Source organism: Calonectris borealis, chromosome 25 (assembly GCF_964195595.1).
Source record: "Calonectris borealis chromosome 25, bCalBor7.hap1.2, whole genome shotgun sequence".
Lineage (NCBI taxonomy): Eukaryota > Metazoa > Chordata > Aves > Procellariiformes > Procellariidae > Calonectris > Calonectris borealis.
The window spans coordinates 1,663,111-1,689,366 of NC_134336.1; the positions used below are offsets into that span (position 1 = coordinate 1,663,111).

The 26,256-nt window shown below is 41.8% G+C and overlaps 1 protein-coding gene and 1 long non-coding RNA gene across 4 annotated transcripts; both read left to right on the forward strand.

Annotated features, from left to right (window-relative positions):
* The first annotated feature begins 3,034 nt into the window (after positions 1-3,034).
* Positions 3,035-13,859, forward strand: PSMB2 (proteasome 20S subunit beta 2). 2 transcript variants are annotated; one of them, XM_075173168.1, is made up of 7 exons: positions 3,064-3,249; positions 3,542-3,670; positions 5,313-5,435; positions 6,019-6,089; positions 10,996-11,158; positions 12,664-12,713; positions 13,633-13,859. In XM_075173168.1, exons 3-7 carry the CDS (start codon positions 5,324-5,326, stop codon positions 13,738-13,740), a joined length of 504 nt encoding a protein of 167 aa, XP_075029269.1. In that variant the 5' UTR covers positions 3,064-3,249; positions 3,542-3,670; positions 5,313-5,323; the 3' UTR covers positions 13,741-13,859. The 2 variants fall into 2 exon arrangements, with proteins under 2 accessions (XP_075029268.1, XP_075029269.1); XM_075173167.1 differs by lacking the exon at positions 3,542-3,670 and having other exon boundaries at positions 3,035-3,249.
* A 9,376-nt stretch (positions 13,860-23,235) lies between these two features.
* LOC142092866 (uncharacterized) lies at positions 23,236-25,705 on the forward strand. Of its 2 annotated transcripts, none has more exons than XR_012677203.1 (3): positions 23,236-23,685; positions 24,992-25,141; positions 25,464-25,705. It is a non-coding gene; the product is annotated as an uncharacterized LOC142092866 (long non-coding RNA). The 2 variants fall into 2 exon arrangements; XR_012677204.1 differs by having other exon boundaries at positions 24,992-25,131.
* The last annotated feature ends 551 nt before the right edge of the window (positions 25,706-26,256 follow it).

The following is a 26,256-nucleotide window of genomic DNA, read 5'->3' on the forward strand; positions in this document are numbered from 1 at the left end:
ACTCTCTACCAACTTTTATTGTTTTACAGGTTTTCCCATATGACTAACTACTTGTCTGCCTCTGTGTAGAAAACAGCTATTCATCCTTCACAGCTTTTCTATCTACCTCTCAGCCCTCCCACTTTTCCCTTTCTCAACCAGTCTGTCCTTGCTGAGTTTCCTTCTTTGCAATGTATCTTTACACCAATTTGTTGGTGTGGAGCAGTCCAGGGAATTATGGCAAGTTATGTGATAAATTCAAGCTGCTTCCTCCTTTGTGGGTGATCTCTTTTTTTTTCTTTTTTTTTCAATTTCAGGGTTCCTTACAGGATCAACCTTCCTTTTTAAGAAGATACCACATTTCCGGCTAAAGCCTACTTGACTTGCTAGAAGCTGTGCTGGGAGGACGGGAGGGCAGCTCCCCACTCTGTCACAGCCTCTTGCTCTCTGTGCTCCCATTCCTGCTTTGTAGTGGGATGCTTCAGCTCCATAACTTATCTGGACCTACTGAGAAAAGATACCCCGATGACCACGGAGTCTTTGGATATCTCCGTATATTCGGTACAGAATCTCAGTATCAGAAACTCTATGTTGTGTATCAGGTATCTCAGTACATGTGAGAGTTTTACGTAGGCTGCTTAGCATCCCTGTGCTATTCACAGCTTTTGTTCTTGGAATAACCCCCACCAAAGTTGTGTAACACACACACGTATAAATACACATAACTGCAATATAAAATAGGCAAAGGTACATTCAATTTTAAGACATACTGCAGCCTGGACAATTTCCCTTTAACAGTGGAAAATATTCCCCGATTTCTGCTAGGCAGAGATGTCCTGCTATCCTTCTTACACCGATGTACTAATGTCAGAAGTGCCTTCACCCCAGGAAGAGAGGTAGGTGTGTACTGGATGCACGCGTGCTTCCTAAACAGGGAATTCAATCTGTCAAGAAAATTCAATAACAACCTTAACATTTAATTGTACCCTAGGGCCCAATAAAAATCAACAAGGATGGTAGTTGTTGATTTTTCGTTAACCTTCTCTTAAAAAGGTCTCAAAAAATAACTGCTAAGTTAGACTGGCTGGCTGTGTGTTCATGTGCAATACGTACGGAGATCTATAGGGAAAAATGTGTTTAAAACTTCAGATTGGATCCACGTAGAAAATACTTAAGCACTGGCACAGAGCTTGGCCATTGTTAGGTAAAAGAAAACATCCTGTTTTGATTTATGCACGCAGCACTCAATTTAACAAGTGTAGCTACAGGCAATTGGAAAACAGTCAAAATGGTGAATTTGCTGCTTACAATCATTTATAATGTTTCCTGAAGACAATTTGCTGTTGCTTTTTGGCACGTTCAGTATTTTTTAAACCACACAAAGGTTATGCCCAGTTCTCACAATTGCACAGGGACTTTCTTGGTATAGGTGCAGTTGGGCGTTTGCCATGTGCTGTAGCATCCAGAGTTTTATTTCCTGGGGCTGCCTCCTTTACGGCAACTGCCGTGGGGGTTTAATGCTTCGGTGGCCCCTTTCATTAGCGTGGGGCTGGGTCTTTGTGGAGCTGCACTTAGTGAATGTATTAGATGGGGCTCAGGCAGGGGCAGAGTCTAATCAATAAACCAAGTGCCAGTTGGAGTTACTCTGCTCGTCTGGATGGCGCCTGCAGTTAGACAATGTCCAGGCAATTAGAGTATGTTTTGTTTCTCTTGTTATTAATTATCTACAGCCACATTACAGCCACACCTGGAAGCTGCTGGGTGCTGCACAGCCACCTAAGACATTTTTTGCCCTGAGAAATTTAAGTAGATTGAGGCGGGGGGGAATAAGGGACTAGCAGAGAACAGCATTTGCTGACCAGTGGCTGTCAGAACCCATGTCCAGCCAGGCGATGAAAGAGAGAGACGCCGTCCAAGCTCTCACCTGAGCTCACGGAGGAGCTCTGAAGCCCTCAACTGATAGGAAAATCCACAGGCACGTTTGCGGCTCAGGGGTTTTCCCTTGGTGGCTGGCAAAAAAAAAATCCTTTATTGACTCAATAGGTGAGTCAAGCCAGGGCTTGTCCCTTTGATCGTGGGGGATTCTGCTTGGGATGGTGTTTGGGGCAGCAGGAGGGACTCCGGACAGGACGGGCCGAGCATGCACTCGTAGTTACCGGCTGCGGACCGGCTGGCTGTCACTGCCGACCACGGCAGGAGCCGCAGGGAGCCCTGCGCCGCTCTGCGCGCAGCTGGCACCGCTGGCTATTCCTGACACAGAAAGACGGGCAGCAAATAAATCACTCCATCGCTGCTGGGAGGATTTCACTGTCTCTTCACAGTTCAGTTCCCTTTGACTACATAGATCAGAGGCTGCAGGAGCGCCAGTCATGTATTTCCAAAAGAATTTGTGCCCAAGGAATAGCTGCCATACAAGGAGGGTTTAGAGCGTTTTTCGCTGCCCTTGGACCTCCACAGAACGCCGTCAGCAAGCAGCCACGCGCGCTGGCACAGACGCCGAGCCAGCTCGGTTTTCTTCCACGGAGCGTGGGGCAGGAGTGGGACGTGCAATTATCACTGCTGTTTTCTGCATCGAGACCCTGCCTTGGAGCGGTGCTGGGAGCGAACACGGTGTGTTTTGGCTGGGAACGGCACCAAAGACCCCGACTCTCGGGATTTTTGCCCCAAACCCAAACCCAGGCCTCCGCCCGGCAGCGAACCCAGGTTGGCCCGAAACCGTCCCCAGAGCGTCCGGGCACCCCCGGCCCCGCAGAGCGTGCCCGTGAGCCGGCCTGGGGCAGGGCGCTGCGGGAGCACACCGCCGCTCAGCCCCCCCGAGCTCCCCCCCCGGCGGATCGCCCCCCGCAGCCTGCGGCTCCGCCCGGAGCCGGCGGGACGCCGACGGACCAGCCCGCGCTGCCCGTTCCAGGTGCGGCCCGCCGGCTCGTTGGGGCCCGCCCCGCGGCTGCTGAAGGCGGCGATAAAACGGGGCTGAACGGCGCCCGGCCGCTCCCTCCCGCCGCCGCGGGCCGTCCCGGGCAGCTCGCGCTACCGCCGCGCCACGTGACCCCTCCCCCGGGCGGGCGGCGGTGGCGTCATCGCTGCGCGCCGGCGCTTGCGTGCGACCCGGTGGGAGGCGGCGGCGGCGGCGCTTCGCTGTGTCACGGCGCGGCCTGAGGGGACGGCGGAGCGCGGCCGCCATGGAGTACCTCATCGGCATCCAGGGCCCCGACTACGTCCTGGTGGCCGCCGACACGGTGGCGGCCTCCAGCATCGTCCAGATGAAGCACGGTGAGAGGCGAGGCCCGCGCGGCGCCAGTAGCGCCGGGGGGGCCGTTAGCCTGTGCCGGCCGTGCGCTCTGCCCGCCCCGGGGCAGGCCCGGCGGGGAGCCCCGGCCGAGCCGGGCCGGCCCTGGGCGGGCAGGCTGCCCTTGGGCTGCAGTCGCGAGCAAGCGACCAGGGACGAGCTCCCTGTGCGCGGCTAGGGCGCGCTGCCTGCGGCTGAGGAGGGGCTGTGCAGAGGGGCAGGTGTGGGTGGCGGGGAAGGTGCCGGATGTCTCAGTTCAGGTTTTGTTGGCTGTAGGGGCTGCTGGCCGGTCTCCGTCCCTCAGTGAGCCTCGGTCTGCAAGGGCCGGTGCTCACAGTAAAGTTTCCAAGCCTGAGGCAGTAGGACTGCGCTGTGTTGGGTTGTCATGTTAACTTACTGATGCAGGTAAGCGTTGACTCGTTAACCCAAGCCTTGCTCTCTACCGCAGTAGAGATGTGTGAGGGACAGCAGCGGGTGAGGTTGTGTCTAATTCCCTGATGAAATAACTGTTGCAATAACCTGGGCTAGAGGCTTGTTTACAGGGCGTGGTGATCTAATTAATCTAAATACAATGTTTTAGAAGCTCTTTTTTCAAAAAGTTGTAGATTGTAGTATTGATGAACTTACCATAAAATCGTGAATGGTATAGCTAGCAGTGCTTTTATCTAAAATATTTCACTTCAGGTCTGTAAAAGTCAATTGGAGTAGCGTTAGAAAGGTGGCAGCACATACAAAATACAAATATAATCACTTTAAACAATGTTTTTAAGTTAATGCTGGTTCCAAGTAGGTTTATTGATAAACTTTAAGGAAAACGTACTTAGGACATAGGATTTATTTGTCTTCAGGGGATTAAAAAAAAAAAACAAACAAATTTCAGGTATTTGTTTAGAGCATTGGCATTTACTAATACTTGCTTTAATTTGTAGATAGATTGCATGGGCTGATCAGTGTCAGTGGCCTTTCCTGAACTCTTAAGATGTGCAGCTTCTGTGCAGCTGCTGGGTGCTTTAATAACTCTTGAAATGATGTGAGGGGATTGTGGCACCTCATACCTGTCTTGCAGCAGAGATTATTCAGCAGCATTTAGTAAACTGAAAGTTCAGAGCTGGAGGTTTAGTGTTGTTCTGCAGACCTCCTTTCAGTGTGGAGAAGTGGTCTTCCTTTCACACCAACAGCTACTTGAATTTTTCTGTCTCGGGTATCTGCATGCCAGTCTGCTCTAATTAGATGAGACTGCGGTGTTACAGTGAGCACAGAATTGTCTTCAGGGTTGTCATCATGACAACTTGGATTCCCTCAAATACACACAGACAAGTTTTTAAAACTGCGATTATGAATAGAAGTGTAGCTTCCTTAATGTCCGTGTGTATCAGTCGGCTGTTTTATAATTTATAATCGGTACTTAAATGTTCTTTTTTTTTTTTTAAAAATAATGACAAGCAAAAACCTGTTTCTGAAAGTTTCACTTTCCTAAACTGCTAATTTTTGAGACAGTCCTGGATATCAGGAAAAGGGGATCATTTTACAAGGAATTTGATTCTGGGTTTCCTAGAATTGCTTTTGCTCAATGTGTTGATATTTCAGCTTTATACTAAAGGGTTTGCTTCTGATGCGGTATATTTAGATAAAGTAGAATGGTCACTGAGCAAAATTCTTATTCCTGACCCCAGGAAGCACCATGTATAATGTTAAACTTTGTCTGAACACGATATTCTGTGTGAAGTTTTAGTCTTTGTTTCTATGTAAGAAAGACCATGTATTTCTGAAATGCCCCCCGTCCTGAAGGAAGCACTTTGTGCATTTCAGCTTTGTTTCTCTTGGTGACATGTTTAACAAGTCTTGTGTACTGTGCCACCAACTGTGAGAAGCTGAATGTTAGGGTTTGCGCAGGAAGACTTTTTTGGTAGTGCTCCAGGTCATAATGTAGTTATCCAACTCTCTCACTTTATTGCTTCTGAAAGAAATCATGATGTGTTATCATACTGGCAAAATAATTTATTCTTTCTCATGACCATGGCTCTTAATGTTATTTTTCTTTTCCTAGACCACGACAAAATGTTTAAGATGAGTGAGAAGATCTTACTCCTGTGTGTTGGGGAGGCTGGAGACACTGTACAGTTTGCAGAATACATCCAGAAAAACGTTCAGCTCTACAAAATGAGAAATGGTGAGTGAAGGAGAACAGTTACTCTGCTTCCCAACCCTCAGTGAGTTAATGATGGGTGTAGTTTACAGTTGAATGTTGGTGGAGAGTGCTGTTCTCAAAGTTTCTCTGGCTTTAAGGATTTCTGCATTTTTAGTGTCAAGCAAAGATGGTAGTGAAGGCAGGATGAAGAAATGGAGATTGGATTATATAGTTTAAGCCATGAGGTTTATCCAAAGCCCAGCTAACCTATTTGTAATATAAATGACACAATAATAGGTTTGTTAGTAAGATATTTCTCTTAATACATCCATTGCATGACAACTGTTATAAGTTTTCCTGATACACCGGACTGAAAAATTCAGGCTACATGCCCATAGTATTTTAATTTTTTGAAGCTATGTATTTTAATGGTCTATACAGATATGAGCTACCTGGATTTTGAGGGCCCTTTTTATGCTTGTAGCTTTCAGAATAAACTGGAATTAGACAAATGGCATAACATTTTGTCACTAAAGAATATCTTGTTATTTCAGAATGGAAAGTCAGGAAGTGAAACACGAATATGGATTTGTACTGTTGTCAAATACAAACATTTCTTCTCCAGGTTATGAATTGTCTCCTACTGCAGCTGCAAACTTTACACGACGAAACCTAGCTGACTATCTTCGGAGTCGAGTGAGTAATAGCTGAAAGATTTTGGCAAAGGCTTACAGGGGAAAACTTCCATTTTCAAGTAACAGAGTCTGATGAAAAAGGTGGCAGCTTCTGTCTTTAGTGATGAATTCACTTTGCTGAAAGGATGTTTTATTAAAATATAACTTGATTTGCTTATTTAAAAAAACTTATCACATCACTTATCAATAACTGATACAACTGTAGTTTTAAAATTCCAGCCTTGGGCCTAATAAACATTTTGTCACAAACACTGCAGACAGCTAAGTGAATTAAGCCTCTTTAACATCGAGATAAGGTTGTCAGTTTTCATGCAAATGCACTGAATCCGTTTAATCTTCTTGGAAAATGATTTAATAGAGCAAAGCTGTTTGATGTACTTAGCAAAACAAGTCCCTTTTGTAAACAGCAACATGGGGCTTTCAGTAAATATCAAATCCAAGTTGGAGCTGTATTTTCAAGTTACTAAACTGCAATTACTGATTTTTTTCATGGTAATTTTCTCGAAGTATGAAAAGATGTCATGAAGGGGCAAACGGACTTGTGAAGGTCCAAGGTTAGGAAGCATTTCATTAGCATTCTTCTCAACGTGCTGTATGAAAGAAAACAAGAAGAAACAGGATGTTGAGAATGAAGCTGAACAACTCTGTCAGGGATAGGGCATGGGATGAATCGCGTTGCTGTTCTGACAGCGTGCTGCAAATAAAGGCCAGTATTAACATCAGAGCTGTGTTGGGAATTATACGTGTGTGGAGCGAGGCCCAGACCCTTCTTCAAGAGCTCATCCGCAGGAACCAGCGGAGATCATTGTGCTCATTTCTGACATGGATGGCAGCTGAAGGTAGCAAGTTTTCAAGTTACTGAAGTTGGAGTGAGTCAGTAGAACTGAGTGCGGGGTCCTGCCTCAGCCCCATACACGAAACGCTACTCCTCTGGTTTAAATGACTTCAGCCAACTACATGGGTTAAACGTGGTTGGTAGATGATGGTTGTCAGTAATGCTACTTACTTTAGCTTTTGTTCAGGTGTGATTTGGAAGGTCTGTGTGTGTTTTGTGGAACTCTGCAGTTTTTGAGGTTGATGTGAAGGAGTAATGCTGCTTGGTGCCCGGCCCAGCTGGCTGTCGGTTGCCCGGTGCTGGTGGCTCGTCTCAAGGGCACCTGACCTGCACAGACGGTCTAGGTGAGGCTGACACTGAATGTCCTGCCCACTTAAGCAGAGGCAGCTATTTCTTACATACGATTTAAAGTACCTCTAACAGGAGTAATTTAACAGGCTTTTTGGTAAACGTAGCCAGCAGGATCTGGCGTTGATGTGGCACTGTCATCTTCCTCTGTGCCGTGTCCCTTGAGGCCTGATCCTCCCTGTGTCTCCCCTCCTTTCTGAGCCCACGCCTGTCTTCCAGCTCACCTGCTCCAGATGGGCAGCACAGTGGGGAGGACACTGGCAAAGGCAGATGTGTTTATTTACCGGAGACAAAATGTTGTGCTGTTGCAGATGGCAATGCCCTGGAGCAAGCGGTGCACTCTGACACTATTGTCACACTACAGTGATCTCTATACTGTAGGGAGAACTCTTTTTCTTTAAACATAGCGCTTAATCATTTGTTTGTGGGATTTAGAATTTGATGATAAAAACCTTGCCATCAGAGTTTTTTTCCTGTGAATTTTGTTACATTTTCATCATAATTTGTGGGGTACCAGAAGGATTAACACTAGCTCTCTGTATCTGTTTAAATTGCATATAGGGTTCCTGGAGGCTACTAATTTAATTATGTGGATGATAAAAATAAACATTGAAAAGGTAAAACATGCCACCGCCTCCTGTTAGGATTGGGAAAATAGTTTAGAAGTAAAAAGTTTGGTGGGAAAAAAGGTAGTTTGTTGCTGTATTGCCACTCACCGTGTGAAGCTGTTTCTGTTATGGAAGGCTAGAAGGTACGTGAAGGGGAGTGGCTAACACCAAAACAGTAGGTTTTCAGGCATTATACTGTTGTTGTGGCCCAGCCCAAAACAGAGCTTGTTCTGCATAGTTAATCACCATCTGGGTTCCTCTCTATGATGTCTAGTTTGATTTCATTTATGAACCCTGTGGCTCATGTAGTCCAAGCCCCTGATATCTGGGGGATGGCTGTTTTGTAAGGCAGTGCCTTGAAGTTGTTCTTTTGGTGGAAAGTATCAAGTGTAATGACACTGGGCTTGTAACTTAAGGCCATTACACTACTGTGCTCTTTTACAGAATAGTCAACATGTGGTTTTTCATGACATTTCTCTTTTTAAAACATGGGGTTTATGCTCCAGAGTAGGGTCTGAAAAGAATCTTTGTTGATTCCGTTTGTATGTTGCAACTGAGGCAAACCTAGAAACTACTTTGGAGCCAGCTGGCTTTCGCATAGGTGAGTGGTGCTGTGGTTCCTCTTCCATTGTTACCTCCTCCGGCATCTCTCTTGATTCACCTGCTGAATCAAGTGCCAGGGTTAGTACATTTAACATACTATTGAGGCTGCATGATGGTGAGGAATAGGAAAAATAACCCCAACCCCTCCAAACCCAATGAAGTTCAGTTTCTTGTTGTGATGCTATGTTTAATTATAGGTGACAGGGTCTGGCCTGAGTCCAAAGGAAGACTGTCAGTTCCTCTCTCCTTGTCCACGCTTGGCAGGATGCTTCCTCACGCCCACCTTTCCCCCCTTGCTGTGACTTTGGCTTCCGCCAGATGTCACGCCGCTGCTTGTCACCGCCCAGCCTCCCGCTGCTGATCCCCTTGTTTTAGTGTATTTATCACAACTGTTCTCTTCAGCTGTAAATTCTGAAGGATTTCACACATCTCTTAATTGCTGTAGTTATTTTAAATCAAACAGCATAAAGCGCAAAGCTACTGGGGTGAGAAATATTGCCTCTAATAGGAAGGTTAAGTTTGGAAAAAAATAAAAATTTAATCTGTCCTGGAGTGTTAGTCATCCACTCATCGGTAGCCCTTTAATCACACCAATCTTTTAAAGAGTTTAGAGCTGTTGGCGTGGATTTGGTTACAAAAGCCAAGGCTGCCTTTGGAATGGACAAAAGGGTTGAGATGTACAAGGAATGCCAGTCCCAGCATGGAGATATTAGTCCTGCTAAGACAGCACCAAGAAGTGCTGTCTGCAAATTCCATTTGTAATCACAGTGGTACTAAATAGATTATGTATATTTTCTAATGTTTAAATCCTACCTTTCTTGAATAATGGGAAGGCATGGGGGACGCTTTATTTATGTTTTTTTAAGAAGTTGCAGGAGAACTTAAAACTGAAAAACAGCTTACAGATTTGTTTAAGTCTGTGTAACACCATTTATTTATGGTTAAGTATCTCGCATATGCCAATGTTGGTAATTCAAAGTCACACAATAATTTGAGTGATCTTGTGTCATGGCTCTTAAATATCAACTTGTGTGATGTTTCAGAATAAATAAATGATGAAATACAGAGTAATTAAATGAATACAGCTGCATGGTAACTTGGTTCCAAATATTCTTGAATGCTTTGAAGATTAAATCACACAATTTACAGTGATGTTTAATATATAACTGTAGCCTGCTTTATTCTTTCTTACTATCTGGTGAAAGTCAAAATACAGTATCCTGTAATATTTTTTGAGTGCAAATTCACTGTGCTTACTATCAAAATGAACTTTTTCCTGTGATAAAGTTAATATTTTGGCTTTAGGGTGAAATTGTGTTTGCTTGTTCTAATCTATTTTTAGTTGCATTCATCATTTTTTTCTCATTTTGTTGCTTTGTTGATCTAGACTTTCCAGCATCTTAAGAGATATCCTGCTAGTATGATTAATAAGAAACGTTATATAAATGTGAAAATACTGGAAGTGTATAAAAGCAGTTTTCAAAAATATATAAACTTCCAAAATTTTCTTCTTCATTTAAAAATAATACAGTGCATGCATGTTTCATGGTCTTATGAAGTACACATCTTGGAAGAAGATGTATAGGGACATCTGCTTTATTCATTATGGTGGAACACGCTAAACCTAAAACATGAAGGAAACGGCTAAGGAATTGCTAAACTTGCAAGTACAGCACAATAAAAAGGCATGTTTACATTAATGCAGTTGCATGGTCTTTTTGGATAAGATGTAGATATTTCTCAGTCTTATTTGATAGGCTCTTACTGAGGTTGTAAACAAGAATCGGAGAAGACAGCAGCTAAAGCAGACTAAATTTCTAGTTTGAGAACTGTTTCCCACCAAACAAAAAAACTACTGCTAACATCATGTTAGCAGTATCTTAGTAGTCAGTTTTGAATAGAAATAAACCAATTCCTTAGATCTTCTTCATTCACTTGGTCAAGTGAGCCTAATATTAAAGATTTAAACTTGGTACGTGCAATAAAAATCTAACTATCAATTAACAAGACAGCGTAACACTGTATATAATTGTTTGCACTGTATGTAAGCTTTCATACGTGCTAAAATGGTCTATGGTTAGCAGTAGTGTGAGTGAGAAAAGAGCATGCGAAATTAACAAAGAAGTTCTTACAAACTGCAAAATGTTCACATTGTGCTCACATGTTGACAGTAAAAATCCACAAGTTTTATGTTGAGATGAAAGAATCTGGTCTGAAAGCATAAAGTTTTCTTAAGTTTGTGCCGTGAAAGCTTTTAAAAAAACACCACTAGTTTTCAGGAGAATCAGTTTTATGTTTTTATTTGCTTCTGCATTCCATATTGCCAAAAGACCCCTAACCGTTTTTAGATTGAGATCCATGATCTGCAGACAGTATTGATGTAGTTGCTAGTAGCATTTTATGGCAAAGAACTGTGAAACCAACTATGTTGCTATTCTGTAGGTGGCATGGGGAATTAAGATTCAAAGATTTGGGTGTGGCTGCTTTAATGAAAACATTATTTCTGTTTGTAGACCCCTTACCATGTCAACCTTCTCCTGGCTGGCTATGATGACCACGAAGGTCCTGCCCTTTATTACATGGATTACCTTGCGGCTCTGGCTAAAGCTCCTTTTGCAGCACATGGATATGGTGCATTCCTTACCCTCAGCATCCTTGACCGCTATTACAAGCCAAGTAAGTGGAGTCTATAGAGAAGAAAATTATCCTGTTACCGATTAATTAATTAAAGGCTTAAACTGAGAGACTGACATTTGCTGAGTCAGGTGGTCCAGCGCAATTGCTGTGATGCTACAGATTTGAATTTGACTTTTTGTTACAATAAACGTAGCTTTAAAGATTGCCTTCTGTTTTTGCTGAAATGGTAATGTGAAACTAGTCAACTCCTTAAAGTGTTTTCCTGCTTGAAGCATAACAGACTGTAAGTGAAGGAAGTTTCAATTTATTCTAAAACATGACTAGACCTTCCTGGACCATTAGCTGCTGGTAGTCTGTTTTTAATAAATAACATTTTGATAACTTTATCTTCTCCTTACTTGTCTGTTGACTATGACATGTACATTTTCCCAGAGTATCAATCTTCAGAGGGCAGTCCCAGATCCTATTGCTCCGATTGGCTTTGTGTGTGATATATTAAAAACATACAAGTGAAAAGATATTCCTAGCAAGATTATCTTCAGTACTCTGAAGTGGTGGTGATGAAGATTGGTTGGTTTGGTTTACAGTTTTATGCACGTGGTAGCTCTTGATCAGAATTCTTGTCCATGTCTGTACCTGTCTGAAGTTTTAATTTTAGAATGCTAATCCAGTTCTTACACTGCCAAGGAATAAACATGGCCCCATCCCCACTTTACAGATGAGGAAATGTACAAAGCTTGGAATACTGTTAATCTGACATCTTTGGCTTTAGCTACAGAACTACTTTACTCCTGTGTGCAAAGCTGAGTTTAATCTCAGAGCAGATATGTTTGCTTAGTAATCCTTTCATCTATCTCCTGCAAGAATTGTAGCTATAAACGGACAATTTTATTCTAATGGGACCTCTGCCTGAACAGTGGATGCAGGTCTGGAACAAACTCTAGAAACAAGTTTTGAGATCCACAGAGCTTAGTTGTTTTCTAGTCATGTCCCTTGAAAACTATACTGCTCCATTTTCAGCCATTCCTTGTGCAAAGAGAAAAATAGCGAGCTACAATACGTTGTCATGGCTTGCCATCCCTATAGAGTGCTGGATTTTATCCTAATGTGTGAGAATAGCAGGGGCATCACACACGTGCCTTTCCCATTATTAAAACTAATACCCAGCAGGGAACGTAGCACTAAAACCAATCTCCGCCTACTGTCACTGACTTGCAGCCGGCTGTGGACAGATGGAGCTGATTTAAAACTGTAATAAACTCGAGGAGAGAGAGACGGCTGGACTTCTCCGAAGCCCAGTCCCTGGCCATGGGAGGCAAAATTCCGTCATGCTTCCCATTCAGTGTAACAAATCGATTCTCAATGGCTTGTTGCAGCGTGAGCGCTTCGGTGCAGGGCGTCCTCAGTACATCTGGAAAGTGTTTTCTGTGAGCTGGGAGGGAGAGTTTTTGGTGCTCAGCTGAAAAGTTGTTTAAATTTAATAAACTTTCTGTTGAGAGAGATGGCCTCTAATTAAATCAATCTGTGGATGTTTTCTCTTTCAGGTATCACACGTGAGGAAGCTGTGGAGCTCCTAAAAAAATGTCTAGAGGAGGTGAGTTGCCAAACTTAGGCCCTTATGATCTTGGGAAAGGAATATTTGTTTGCATTCATTTGCTGATATTTTCCTGTTCCTCTTGTCGCATTTTTTGCTGTCTTTGCCAGAAGGGGTAATAAACGCACGTTGACCAGATGTGGAATAGCTACTGAGGAAAAGGATTTGTGGGCACTTGCATTGTCTTAGCATGGTTCATGTCCTCCAGAACGTAAACTTGAAGCTTAATTGCTTTTCTTTACTTCTGCTTCTTCCATGCTTAGCATAATATTGATACAGTCTTTGACTTTTTCCTTTTATGTTTCTTCTGAACATAATGCAAGCATCCTTCTGTTACTTGTATTACGCTTAACTAGTATATACTTCTAAGTGTACCTCTCTTCCAGCTTGTGAAGTGATATCTAACTGAGGTAAAGATTTGACCTTAAAGTTCATGATCAATTTTAGCGTAAACATAACCTTTCAGACTCCAAGGCTTTTATTGTAGGAAAATATTCTTTATCCTTGTCTTTAAGAGGTTGAATTGAATGTAATTGGGAAGAAACATCTGGGGAAACCTCAGGAAGAAGTACTCTGAAGAGGTTCTGTTTGAAGCATCTTTTTGATACATACACTTTGTGCCCTAAGTTGTAGCCCGCTCTAGTCGTCTTCCTGCTTAAACGTCTTCCTTGTTAACAGGCTGATGTATTATTTATCTCTAGGCTAGGCTTGTCTAACGTGGATAGTCTTATAACAGAGAACAAACTCATACCAATTGATCCCTGAGCAGTGAAAAAACCAGTTCCTAATATTTCAGGTTACTAGAACCAGGATGGAAATTTTGATGTGCAACAGCATATCCCTTAAATTATGCTCTTCTCTTTTATCTAAGCTTTGAATGAATCTCATCTCTTTTGTCTTTTTGTCTTTTGTTGAACAGCTTCAGAAGCGCTTCATCCTAAATCTGACTTCTTTCAATGCCCGGTTCATTGACAAAGATGGCATCCATGAAGTGGACAATATACCCCTTCCAAAAGTGATGTCCTAATCCCTGAGATCTTTCTTCAGCAGTCTTCTTTTTTGTTCACTTTTGGGTTTTTCTATTCATTTGAAGCACACAAGTCATGTACTGCAGTGGGAGATCGAATAAAGATTGACATTTATATAGCCAGTTTTATCTTTTTATTCCACTGATCCTTCCTGAGAGTATTTAAGTAAATCATTCCACAGTGAAGGTAAAACTTGATTTACTGTTAATGTGTGCACATTCAGATTACTTATCTTTCTTTCCTCTTCTGAGATTTTTACTCCCCCTCCCTGTAAGTTTTCTTGTGTGGGGAGAAGTGGTACTATATTTTCTAGATGACAATGTGCTGTCATCCATTCATAATTAAAGCTCAACAAACACCAGGCAAGTGTTTAATGCTAAACATACAACATGTACTTTATTTTTCCGAAGATGTTACCACTGTTTGCTCTATAAAACAATAATAATCAGGTTTTCAAAGACTTAATTTGCTTCTGTTATACTTTGTTTCAATCTAATCCAAGTGAAAGGTGAAAGAACAGATTTTCAAGTAGAATGGATTTTAAAATGCTAGTGTCATTTTTAACTCACCTGGCCATGGTTCTGTTACTGGGAAAGAATATTCACCTGCTGGCACAGTAGGCTCATAACTACATTAAGTATTTTAAATATAAACTGATATATCAATTGCATGATTTCTTAATTGATGTCTGTACGTTTAGAAGTACATGAAAGCACTTCAATGACAAATAAAACTGCAGCAGTTTTCATAAATCCTTGAGTTACGCTCAGCCAGCTAGAGCTTTGTTTCCATGAGAATAATCACTGATCTGTCTAGGCTCTAGGTGATGCTTCCATATAAAAACTCCATTCACAGAACAGCCTCAGGTAATTATCATGTGGCTGATACTTGCAGTCTGCCCAGAAGTGATTCTTCTGAGAAAAATTTTCATTGAGACTGCTTCCCTACTTGAATTTGCATTGAATGAGTTAACCATTTAAAATGCACTGTTTGGGTGCTTATTTTATGTTTCAATAAGCTTGGAAATAGAAGGACGGATGTGTACAAGGTTGAGTGCAGACTGTATTACTTGTGTGGCATGGCATAACACCTAAGTTCTCAGTTGGGAAAGGTAAGTGACAGACCTAACTGTCTTTATTTGTCAAAGCTTTTTTGGTCTTGCCTCAGTAGTGTGTTTGAGAATGTTAGTCTCTTCCCCAAAAAGTTGCCAGACCAAGTATTCCCATCTCACTGAACAGGTGAGAACTCGATTAGAGACTGAGACTTGCTTCATGTCACAGAAAAAATTTGCAGCTCCAGTGCCTTAACTCATCCTGCCTCTTAAGACTGCCCTTACTTAAATCTAATTCTTAACTGAAGTCCCATCAGGCTTTGTAGTTTAATTCTTTCCAGAATTAGTTTAATTATCAGCTGGTTTTTGTTGTAGTAATTGCTGCAATGGCTTTTATTTAAGGCCAATGGCATATAACTCTGAAACATTTTGCTAAAATTTACTTTGTCTTTTAAAAACCTTTTCAAACTTTTAAGAAAGGAAGTCCCCAGCCTGATCGTTTTCTCTTGGCAGGTCACATTTAACATGAGTAAAGTCTGAGTGTTCTAGTTCTGTGATTGAAATCTCACCCCTTCATGTTGCGTTAATGTATTTGTTTAGCTTAATATGCAGCATCTCTAATTTATTTTACCACTGATGTTGAATGTTTTTGCAGGTTTCTCGTCTCTTTTCAAAGTCATCATTGCAGAGTGGCTGAGCTGATGTGATATTTTTGTCACCGCATATCAAAGCCGTAATGCCTCCTTATTGGAGGTATTCATTATTTCAGACACCAAAACTGGGGTGTGGTGCTATTAGATCATGTGAGTCTGGCAGAGAATCTGCCTGGAGTTTTTATTGGCACCTATTTGCATGCAGGTGATTAATAAACATAAAACAATTATTCCCTTGCAAACACCCTTGTTGGATTCAGGTTGGAGTGGAACATATGTTTTGCCTGAGGGCAGGGACCGGGATCTGAATCCCCCATTGAGTGAAAGATAGAAGGGGTTGCATCAGAAGCCAACAGAGCAGCAACCTCTAGGAATGAAAAAATAGAGCTTTATTGCAAGGCAGTAGAACAAAAGAACTGGCCCGCAATGAGATTGGACTCTAGCCTCTAATGAAGTGGATGCTTTTGAGGACTTTCCAAAAATTTGCACTTTTTAAGGAAAGATGTAATACTTTTGCTGTGTAGCTGGATTGTTTTAAAGGTCTACAGTGCTGATGTTTAAATTTGGAAACATTCAACTTTCATTTTTAACAGTAATATATGGAATCTACTTGAAAAATCAATGTTTTAAGTTTCCCATTTGCATTACTTAAGGAGAAGAAAACCTCTTACCTGCTTCAAGTTTAGCCCTAAAGCTTTTGGAAACCATATTTTGCCTAGAATCCAGGAATACCTTTTAGAAAGAATTCACCTTTCCATTTGAAAAGCATCTGCATTAATCATGACAGGCCTCTCTTTCATAAGAAATCTCTGAAAGAATTGAGCACTGCAGGAAAGTACTGCTTTCCACTAATAAGTTTTTGGTTCTTCATATTATAAAAAATTAATGTTGTAAACCAAGCTAACGTATTCCTAGGGCATTGTAGCCACAGTGAGCTGTTCTGCTTTGCTTTGGCTGGTAATTCTGACCATATGTTTTACTACCAAAGCCTCAAGGCTTAAAGAGTTAACAAGGCACTTCTTCTCGTTTTAGGTTTCCTGTTTAAAGATGGTCTCTTCCTGAGCGCTGTGCATGTAACAGATCATTGCACCGGCTCATCTCTTCAAGAGCTTGGAGTTTGCTCTAAGATCGGTTTACAAAGGAACAGAACCTCTGTGCCTTAGGCCACGTTACGTTGGGAGTGCTTTGCTGAAAGAAGTATGAGTGTAGGTGCAGTGCTTATAGGTCTTTTTCTTGGTGTTAATTATACCTTTTCACGGAAGAAAAGCTGCGTTTTGTGTAGAACTTCATGCATACTAGAAACATTGGCACAGAGGAGGTCATCAGTACTCAGGCAGCTGGCTGGCATAATTGTTCTTAGCACAAGTTTGTAATGTCATCGGGACAGTTCTGCAGTCCTAAAAGTGACTGGATGGCTAGAAGCTGTTTTGAGTGATGAAGCTTCTCCCCGCATGGGATGGGAAGTGGCAGCCGAGCACAGACATGCAATTACAAATTGAAATGGCTGAAGGGTAAAAACTACCTCCCCCTATTGCTGTATTCAGCCTTTTTGTGGTGGGGGAGAGCGCCCCAAGTTGACTCACCTACGTGTTTCCCCCAGGCTTTTCCAGTCCAAGGAGTCTGTGACCCCGTTCAGTTAAACAAGCCAAGGGATGCTTCGGCCGTGGGTAGGTGAAGTGCCTTGGGCAGGGACTGCCCTTTCTGTGTAAACCTGAGGGCCTCAGCAGGTGTGCTTGTAGAAATCAGTGAGCCAATGTGAGACTACACAGCAATAGAATAACCAAAGATACAGGGGAAAAAGCATGTCTGGAGCAATCCTGTACGGTATTCTCAGCAGTCTTGGAGTTTGACTTCTGCTCACGGTGAAGTGATGAAACGGTCACTCGCAGAAACTTTGTTTGCAACAAATGGAGCTGTTGCTTTTCAGAGTGAAGATGTAGGAGCAGAGGGGAGAGATCAGGCTAAACTCAACCAAGGATGTGTTTTCATTTGCTCTTGTCTCTGGTTTTGACACCAGGTTCCTACAACAAGTATTAGCCAATGCCAGGGCTGACATGGATTATGTTCATGGTGCTTAGGATTTGGTTGATTCCGTGTTCCAATCTGAAGCAGGGACAGAATATTCGTTTTGTATAAAATAGCTTGGTGTCTAAGGAAGGAAAAACGTCTGACTTTGCTACCTGTGAAGCACTGTACATATTGTGTCTGTAAGGAAAAATAAATTTATCCTACTCATAAAAAGCTTATCCTTCAAGCCAATTTTAATTCTTTTTCTTTAAAAGTTTAACCTTATACAGAGTGCCCATGTGTTGTTATCGGTCTGCCATCAACAGTAATTAAATGCAGGAAATTTTCATGTGAGCACTGATCAAACTAAATGGATGTAAGTTGTTTTAACAGATTTTTAAAAGCAAAATGGAAATGGTGGAATTAAAGCATGCAACTTCTTTTTTCCATGTTCCTGACTACATTGACTTGAACTTCTGTGTAGTCCTGACTTGCTGAGGACTATGTTAAAAATAAGTTAGTTGTCTTGAAAATGTAAAGTGACAGTTTAAGTGTTTTGTTTCTGTGCTAATGTGCAATTAGGTAGTTATCCAATAAGCTTATTCATGTAGTCTAACTCAAGACAGCTGTGGAAGGAATAGAGAAAACCCTTTTCTGTTGAGCAATGGTGAGAGGGGAAAGGACGTTTAAAAGGATCTTTTTCAGAATTGCCAGTATGTTCTTCTTCCCCGTGTAATGTAGTAAAGCATTAAAGGTTAGCAAGATTTGTGAAAAATTGAATTCTGCTGATCAAATCTATGGAGAGAAATTAAAATGTGGATAGATCTGAATACCAGCAAGTGTAGTATAAGTTTGGATCTATAAATTAACTCTAAGGCAACCATACAAGGTGGAGCCAACTAAATAATCTAATTGTCTGAAATGGTGAATTGGCTAAGTGTATTTTGATTTGGGTAAAGTACCTTTTGCTTAGTAGAGGCTTCCTTGATGTCGTCGAATATTTCTGGTGTTTATGCACAAACATGAAAATAGTGCATCTTCTTCAGTTAATTTACAGAAGACAAAGCAGGCTCCATCATATTTTGTGTCAGTATTTTTAGGATCATTGACAGTATCCTACTATAGTACAACCAAAATGCCTGTGGGCTTAAGCGATGCTTGATCTCCTCTTGCTAAATGTTGCACTTGAAATGCAACAGATGCCATTACCCTGCTACCAGAGCTCTTTGGTTTGTGGAGAAAACCTCTGCACCTCGCAAGCCTCTTCCATTCAGCAGAGGGCAGTGATCTTGCATGCACATCGCCGCCTCCTTACAAATTTGTCTGGCCTCTTCATCTCTGTGCAGATCATCCGATGGTCACAGAAGCTCAGCGTTATGGAGAACGGATTAATGCCTTGTCCAGCAGTGGCAGATAGGATGTACACATGGAAGATGCACATTTTATTTTTCACAAGTGTTGGACAGTTGTCCCGTGAAACAGATATTTATCCATGTTTCCACAAGAGAAGGCCAAGATAGCTAGTGACTTACTAAAATGACCAAAAGGAGTAGCTGGAATCCATCCTCTACTAGTTAGTCCAAGCATTAACGAGCAGGGACGTAGAATTAAAGTACCTCTTTAAATTTTTTAAGATAATGCCATTCTCCCTTGCAAAAGTGCTCTTGACATTTACTACTACGTGCTTGAAGTTAGGATGCTCACAGTATTTTATCAGCAGCAGTATGCTGGGGAGGAAAAGTTACAGCACCATGTGACACTCTTTTCAAAAAAACTTCCTGTGATCCCACAGCAAAATTTGCTTAAGAAAAAAAATCAGGAAAAGTCTGAAATGGCTGTTCTAGAATGTGGAATATTATAACACATTCATTTGCTCTTACCCAACAAACATGGAGTGTGTTGAGGTCATGGCTGAAGGCTGTCGTTACGGTCCGGGGTTTAGTAGAAAATGCACTTGTCTGTATAATTAAAGTGTCCACAGGTGGAGTATATGGGATTCAGAAACTTTAAAGTACATAACCAGACTGACATCTGGGAACTGGGAAGACATTTCCTAAGCTGTCAGATCATTTTGTCGTTTTCTTTTTTTGAACAGCAGTTTCTTGAATCTTCGAAACTTCTGTTAGTGGGCAAGGCCAAGTACAGGATATAAAAGGATCTCCAGGGTTTACTACTTATTTTCTCTCATTTAAAGTGATAAGGTTCAAGCCTGTTTCTCCTTTCATTTTTTATAATCATCCTTAAAATCTCCGAGTGGGCACCTTCAAGAAGAAAACAATTAAAACTGGGTTCTAATTTCATTTGTCTTACAGTATTCACTCAAAGCACATGAGAAACCTGTCCAAATCATCACACTTGGGGCTTTGGTCTGGTACATCTGATATTCCTAGGCTTGTGTATTAGTATTTACTTTAGTGTTTATTGCCCGTGCTTTGATGAAACATCAGGAAGGCTGGTTGTGTGAACACTGCCAGAGGTCAGCTTGCCTTCATCTCAGATGTTTACACAAGCTGGTTAAAGATTTGAGGTTAACCTCTACTGATGTTTTTAGGAGCTGTGAAGCCATACGTTTTTGGTTTTGGTTTCCATGTTGGCTCCAAAATTTGTGGAGAACTATACCAAGAGGTTCTTTATGTTCAAAAGCTGTGAAAAAGCTTATTAACACATGGCATTAATAGAAAAATTTTTTGCCCCAAACTGAACTGAGAGAGCTATTTCTCCTCAGAGCACTTGGCTGAATTACTCTTAGCTCAGCAAATTCAAAAGCACTGGCACCTTTTTTTAAGAACACTTTAAAACAGGAATGCTCCTTTATTTTTTGTACCTTTTCATCAAAGTCTTCAGACTTTACCAGGTAAGACCTATAGCGTAGATTCTCTAAACTGTCCATCTTTCTTCCAAATATTATGAAAGATGCTCCAGAGGGTGGACAGGCTTTTGCCTTGCTCACTTTCCGGGGGACAGCTGAGCGCTTCTCAGTTGCCTGAAGCCTGCCTCTTCGCCGGCTGCACGCGTGGCCGTGCCGGGGCGGCGGTGGGCTCCCTGTCCCACGCGGGGCTGCGGATGCGCTTGCTCCCGTTTTGGCCCCAGAGAACTGCGCCAAACCCTGACTTCCTCGCAAAGAGATCCTGAATGGGGCAGAGTCGGAGTTATCCGTGCTAAAAGACTGGTCTGATTTAGCATGGTAATTACTGTGTTCTTCAGGAGGCTCCCTATGATGACCAAATTAGCAGGAAACTGTAAAAGGTATAATATGCTCCTGACATATGACAAGGCTGGGGGAGAGGAAATGAAATGAAAATGGGTCAGGAGTGGGAGGCCTGGCTGGAGCAATTCCCTGTGGTGCCAGGGTCCATTTAAGAGTCAAAACAGCAGCACATTACAAAGAGGGTGTAGAAAGGCTGTTTTCATTGTCCGAACTGAGCAAACTGGCCTTTCCACTAGTCTCCTCCTCAGCAGTGCCTGTAGCACCTGCAGCACAAACATCTGATGTGCTGCCTTCCAGTTCGAAGGCTTTTCTGCCTTTGGTTTTGCAATGAACCAACAGGCAGCAAAGTAGAACAGGGATTCTTAAAGGAGATAACTTTTTATCATTGGAAATAAAATAATAAACTTCTAGACTATATCCTTGTCTGAAACAGACTGTTGAAACTGATTTTGGTTTTTTTTATAGTTATGGTTCAAAACTTGAATTGTCTGGGTTTGGATCCTAGCTTTTTCCCAAACTCCCTGTGTCTCCCTCTGCAAATCGCTTTAACTCTGTATGTTGCATCTGTTTTCTGTAAGATGAAGGTAACTATTTCCTTTGTAATCTTGTCTACTGAAATAGAAATTTTGGGGTAAGATCTCTCTGCACAGGGCCTAATACAATGAGAATTTGATGTCTGATGGCACAAGGTACTACTGGAATGTAAATGTAGCCTCCTGAAACAAATAGTCAGATACGCTGATGGTATTGGATTGGATGAAATGATTTCATAGGAAATGCTGCTCTTTTGAAAATATTTGCTGCATGCTGAGAAGTAAACCTGTTGGAAAAGAAACATCCCTGGATGATACAATCTGCGCAGGGAATACAGATAAGTCCTCTGTTTACAGTTCCACGTAGCTGTCAGAGTGAAGTCTGCAAGGTGCGATGAAACTCTCATGAACTCCAGAATAAAAGCATGGAGTCTTTCAGCCACTAATGTTCTGAAGCTCATCCAGTAAAAAACTCCATGGATCCACTTTGATCAGGTCTGTAACAGAGTAGAAGTTTGACTATGGAAGACCTTGAGTGTCCAATGGAAAGAATGTGATTTACTTCTTATAGCATGCACTTGAGGATAAATAACTCAAAGATGCCATTGCAGAATTAGATGAAACGTTTGTTCTGTGAGATAAATAGAACCACATAGAACAGGAAATTTTGGGTGTGGACAGAGGAGGATGGGGGACTGATTATCGTTTTTTGTTGAGTGCAGGTCATTCAGTCACACCAAGAAAATGCCTCTTGGGGATTCTTTAGCCAGTTTAAGGCTCTGTACAGTGGAAAAACTCAAGGGGAACCCAAGGCTCCTCTGCACGGACAGAGCAATCATCAGGCGAGAAGACTGTAGCATCCAGATGCATCTTGACATGCTGGAGAACTTCTTGACTTGGAGCAATAGCTTGATCTTTCTCTGAACGCATTTCACACCCCAAAAAAAGCTGAGTTGTCTCCATTTAACAAATCATCTTTGGCTATAACCTTTGCTACTAAAATGAAGCTATCCTTATGGGAAATACTTCTGAATTTCAGGCTATAATATTCTCTGCCGAAAAGAATCAAATGAGAAGCATCTGAAGGTATCAGGATAAAAACACACAAAGAAGCCATCCAGAATAACACTGGCATAATTTTTGCTGCCTGCCTGCCTGCCTCGGAGAGGTTACTGAGATGCTTCACCACTGCGATTATGGGGTCAAAGCTTGGGTGTATATTCAATGTCTGGAATTATTATTGCTATTTATGGTATCCTGTTGAAAATGCAGTGATGTTCAGGTGGCCACAGTGGGAATTCTGTGCAATATAAAAGAGGTCAGGCAGGAAGACCAAAATGATACCTTCTGGCTCAGCATGTTCAGATGCGGTGTAATGACTGGGTTTAGACTGTTTCTCCCAAAGTCTGTTAGGATAATTAAGGCTATAGTCATATGCTGCACATGACACTGTGCTATCTGTCTAGGCTGCTAAATCAATAATCTCTGAAGCAAGCATTTTGTCATCCTTGCAAATAGCATTTGTTTTACTGCCTGATTTGACAATGTTTTTGGTTTTAGTGTTTTGACTCAGTTGCACTAACAGGAAAAACTTCCTTTGCTCAGTGATGGTGTGGCTGCTTGGATTCTGTATGTAAAGTTTGGAATTTAATGGACTCTCTCATATATGAAAGAATGCATTAACTACAGGTCAGCAAAGTCTGTTTATTGTGTTATTTTAGCACGGAGAGCTGTTATTACCCTGTTGCTTTTAAGGTAGCCTGCTTAAAGGTAATTATTTAGTCTATCCAAAGCCATGCAGAAGGCCAACACAACCTCTGCTTGTTTACATTAATGATACAGTATAGAGTCACAGTTCAATGTTAACCTCAGTTTACCCTTGGGATAGCTGACTGTTAGGGAATGAAGAGTTTTTGTTAATGTTCTTTTTCTTTTTCACTCGTCAAGGATTGTCATGTGGTTTCCCTGGACTTGTCATTCATTCAAAATTAATTCAAAAAAGATTTTTTTTCAATTCCGCTTTAGGATTGGAATTCCAGAGTGTTCTATAACAAGCGTAGAAACCATGAGCCTAAATCTATTTTTACTCTTTGACACAATCCCACGTATTTTCCCACGATAATATTTGTAATCAGTGTGGGAATTTATATCTGGGTTGAGCCATGAATTGTGTAAAATGCCTTTTTTTCCTCTTAGGATGGAAAGGCAAAGAACATATCAGGGGATGGCCTTGTTTGACAGTGAGCCGGGAGGGGAACTCCAGTACTAACTCATTACCAACAATAATTGGCCTGGTACAACCTCTGAAAGCTGTGCTCTTTGCAGGTATCTCTGTGGGCCTGCAGAAATGAAGGTGTCCAAAACTTTGGGAAGTGGAAGTCTCAATGCTTTTAGAAGGTTGATCCCACATGACACGTCTATCGTCAGTCTTGAGCATCTGTGGCAGAATCAACAAGTGAATCCAAATCATCAAACTTCCTCCCAATTAAAAGGTAATTGGTGGCATCCTGGCCTTTCAGGCTCCAGACTGTTCCTCATAAAACATTCAAAAGCCTTGCAGTTACCCAAAGAGGAAAATGAGGAGGGAGGTATTTTTCCACCCGATGGACATGGCATGTAATTACTGTAGGCATATCCTGATTCTTGGTCTGTATTGCTCATCGCTGCTATGTCCAAGAATTCCTTGATATTCAAAGAGTGCCCTAACCCAGTCAAGTTTTCATAACATGATTACGTTACGAAATTATATTTCACGCCTGTATATTATAGCGTGCACACATATACTTTCATCATGTATCGGAGTGTAGTTTGCTCTTCTGTGATACCATGCACCGGAGGATGTCTACAAATTCAATTATTTCAGGATAGTTATCCTAAATAACTCCATGTAGGGAAACCTGTATTGTAGCACAAAAGCACCTTACTCTCCTTTATCATAATCCATTTTAAACATGGATTATGCTGATGCAGAACAGGGCACTCCTACTTTGGAATAATTTTAAATAGGAATAGTTTTTGTGCTTTTGGCTCACACCCTGCATTATCCAAAATAGCTTTGAAGTGTAAATGTAAACAAGCCTCTAATGTGTCTCTAGCATTTCTATTCTGCTCCCTGGCTCCTCCTTGTTCCCTGGCTCTTCCTTTGGGAAGGTCCAGAGCAAAACCAGACCTGCAGAGCCCGTCATTTAGGTCTTTGCTTTTATAAACTACCAAGGGACGTTTCCAATCTGATTCCTAATTTAAATGCATCCCTAAGCTTTTGAAAGGAGTATTTAGATGCAAGTTTCTGACTCAGAGCCATGCCCACAAATTATATTAGTACATAAAATGTTTCCTTTCACACTTTTCTGAAAGGGAGAAGGGTTTGTATTTCTAACCTCCTGTGGTCCCTTTTGGGACAGTTTGGGGTTTTCTGTATTATAATCAGCCTGTTCTGCAACCTCCAGACAAATCTGATGAGTACAGCTCTGAGAAAGGTCCAATATAACGAGTGCTGTAATGACTCAGACCCGCGTCCCTCTGCCTGTTCTCTAGCTGCGATGAGCAACGGATGTGTAGGGAAGGCTGCAGACGTGGTCTCTAAAATCATCCCCCCCATTGTGTCAAAAGCCATTTACATGCCTGCTTCCATGAAATGCCACGGCTTCTTACTTGTCTTCTGTTCGTTTATTTAAACCCGCTTCCTGACTATTTCATTTGGCGTCCTGCCTCTAGTTTTAGTGTCATCGTTCCCTGTTTGTATTCTTTTATACCGTTGTTTTCCACGCCTCTGTCATATACTGCTCGTGTCCTTTACAGGTGGAGCAGCTCTAATCCCTTGGTCTTTCCTCGCACAGAAGTCAGTTCCCACCTGAGATCTCCCTGGCTGCTTTTCTCTATGGCTTCTCTAGTTGGGCTGGCCAGATCTGCAAGTGGCATTCAAGATAGAGGAATACCACGTAAGCACATGTACGTCGTGCAGTATAATCTGCTTTCTGGTTTGTTAATCCTTTTTTAACAGTTCCCATAATTTTGTTTGTATTTCCAACCTCCCGTGAGTACGAGGTGGCTGTTTTCAGAGTCCTATCCTTAATAACGCCCCAAACATAGCAGCTAATTTAGAGAGCTTCACTGCATACAGATTAGTAGGATTATTTTATCTGCTAATTTATCACTCCTTGTCTTGATACCGTGAGGTTCTTCTGCAGCTCTTCACAGACAGGTTTAGATTTGACTATCCTGAGTAGTCCTGAAACATCTGCAAACACATCATTTCACTACTCATCCCCAGCATCACCGGAGGCGCCGGCCGGCTCGGCTTGCGAGATCAGGGCATTAACACCAGCGCCTGTCATTCTCTGAACTCCCGATTTGTGACTGCACAGATCAGTCAAACGTCAGCCATGAAACTGGAGGATATTGTTTCTTAAAACCATATAATATTTTAAGATACAACCACAGAGACGGAAAGATCCTTGTTCACAAAGACGATGGAGGTGCTTTCTTCAAATAAAAAGAGGTTTATTAAGATAATGAGAATGACATTGTGGTGTGGGTGTTGTACATCTATTGCAGCATTAAGAGAAACAACAGCAAGTACAAAATCCTGCAGAACTTCTATAGTCATTATCATCACAGCCTATCTTGTCCATGCTACAGTTTTGTGTATCCAAAACTTCATTCTCATTTCTAATGGCAGGAAATCCAAAGACTGTCCTCTTTCAAAAAAAAAACAACAAAAAAAAAAACAAAAAACAAAAGAAAACCCAAAACAAAAAACAAAAACAAAAAAAAGGCAAAACAAAAAACCAACTCAATTTGATATAAATAACTTGCACTGGACATTTTAAAACTTTCAGATTTTAATTACACATAAATAAATATATACAGATTTAGAACAGTTCAGTTTGGCCTGGTTCAAGTTCTGCTCCTTGTGCTTTATTAATTATTATTAATTTTAGAAACTTGTGTGCTGTTATCTGTAGGTTGTGGAGTTTTAATTCGTCCTGGGTTTAACTTAACCTGCTTTATCCCCAGCTGTGACCATAGCAGTCGGGGAGGCTCTCCTCCATCGGTTCCTGCCC

What these genes read in the sequence shown, in the direction of transcription:
- PSMB2 (XM_075173167.1), top strand. Translation starts at nt 3,159, where the DNA reads ATGGAGTACCTCATCGGCATCCAGGGCCCCGACTACGTCCTGGTGGCC. An exon ending in TGACCGCTATTACAAGCCAA is followed by an intron (nt 11,159 to 12,663) that starts GTAAGTGGAGTC and finishes TTTCTCTTTCAG; the next exon opens with GTATCACACGTGAGGAAGCT. An exon ending in TAAAAAAATGTCTAGAGGAG is followed by an intron (nt 12,714 to 13,632) that starts GTGAGTTGCCAA and finishes TTTGTTGAACAG; the next exon opens with CTTCAGAAGCGCTTCATCCT.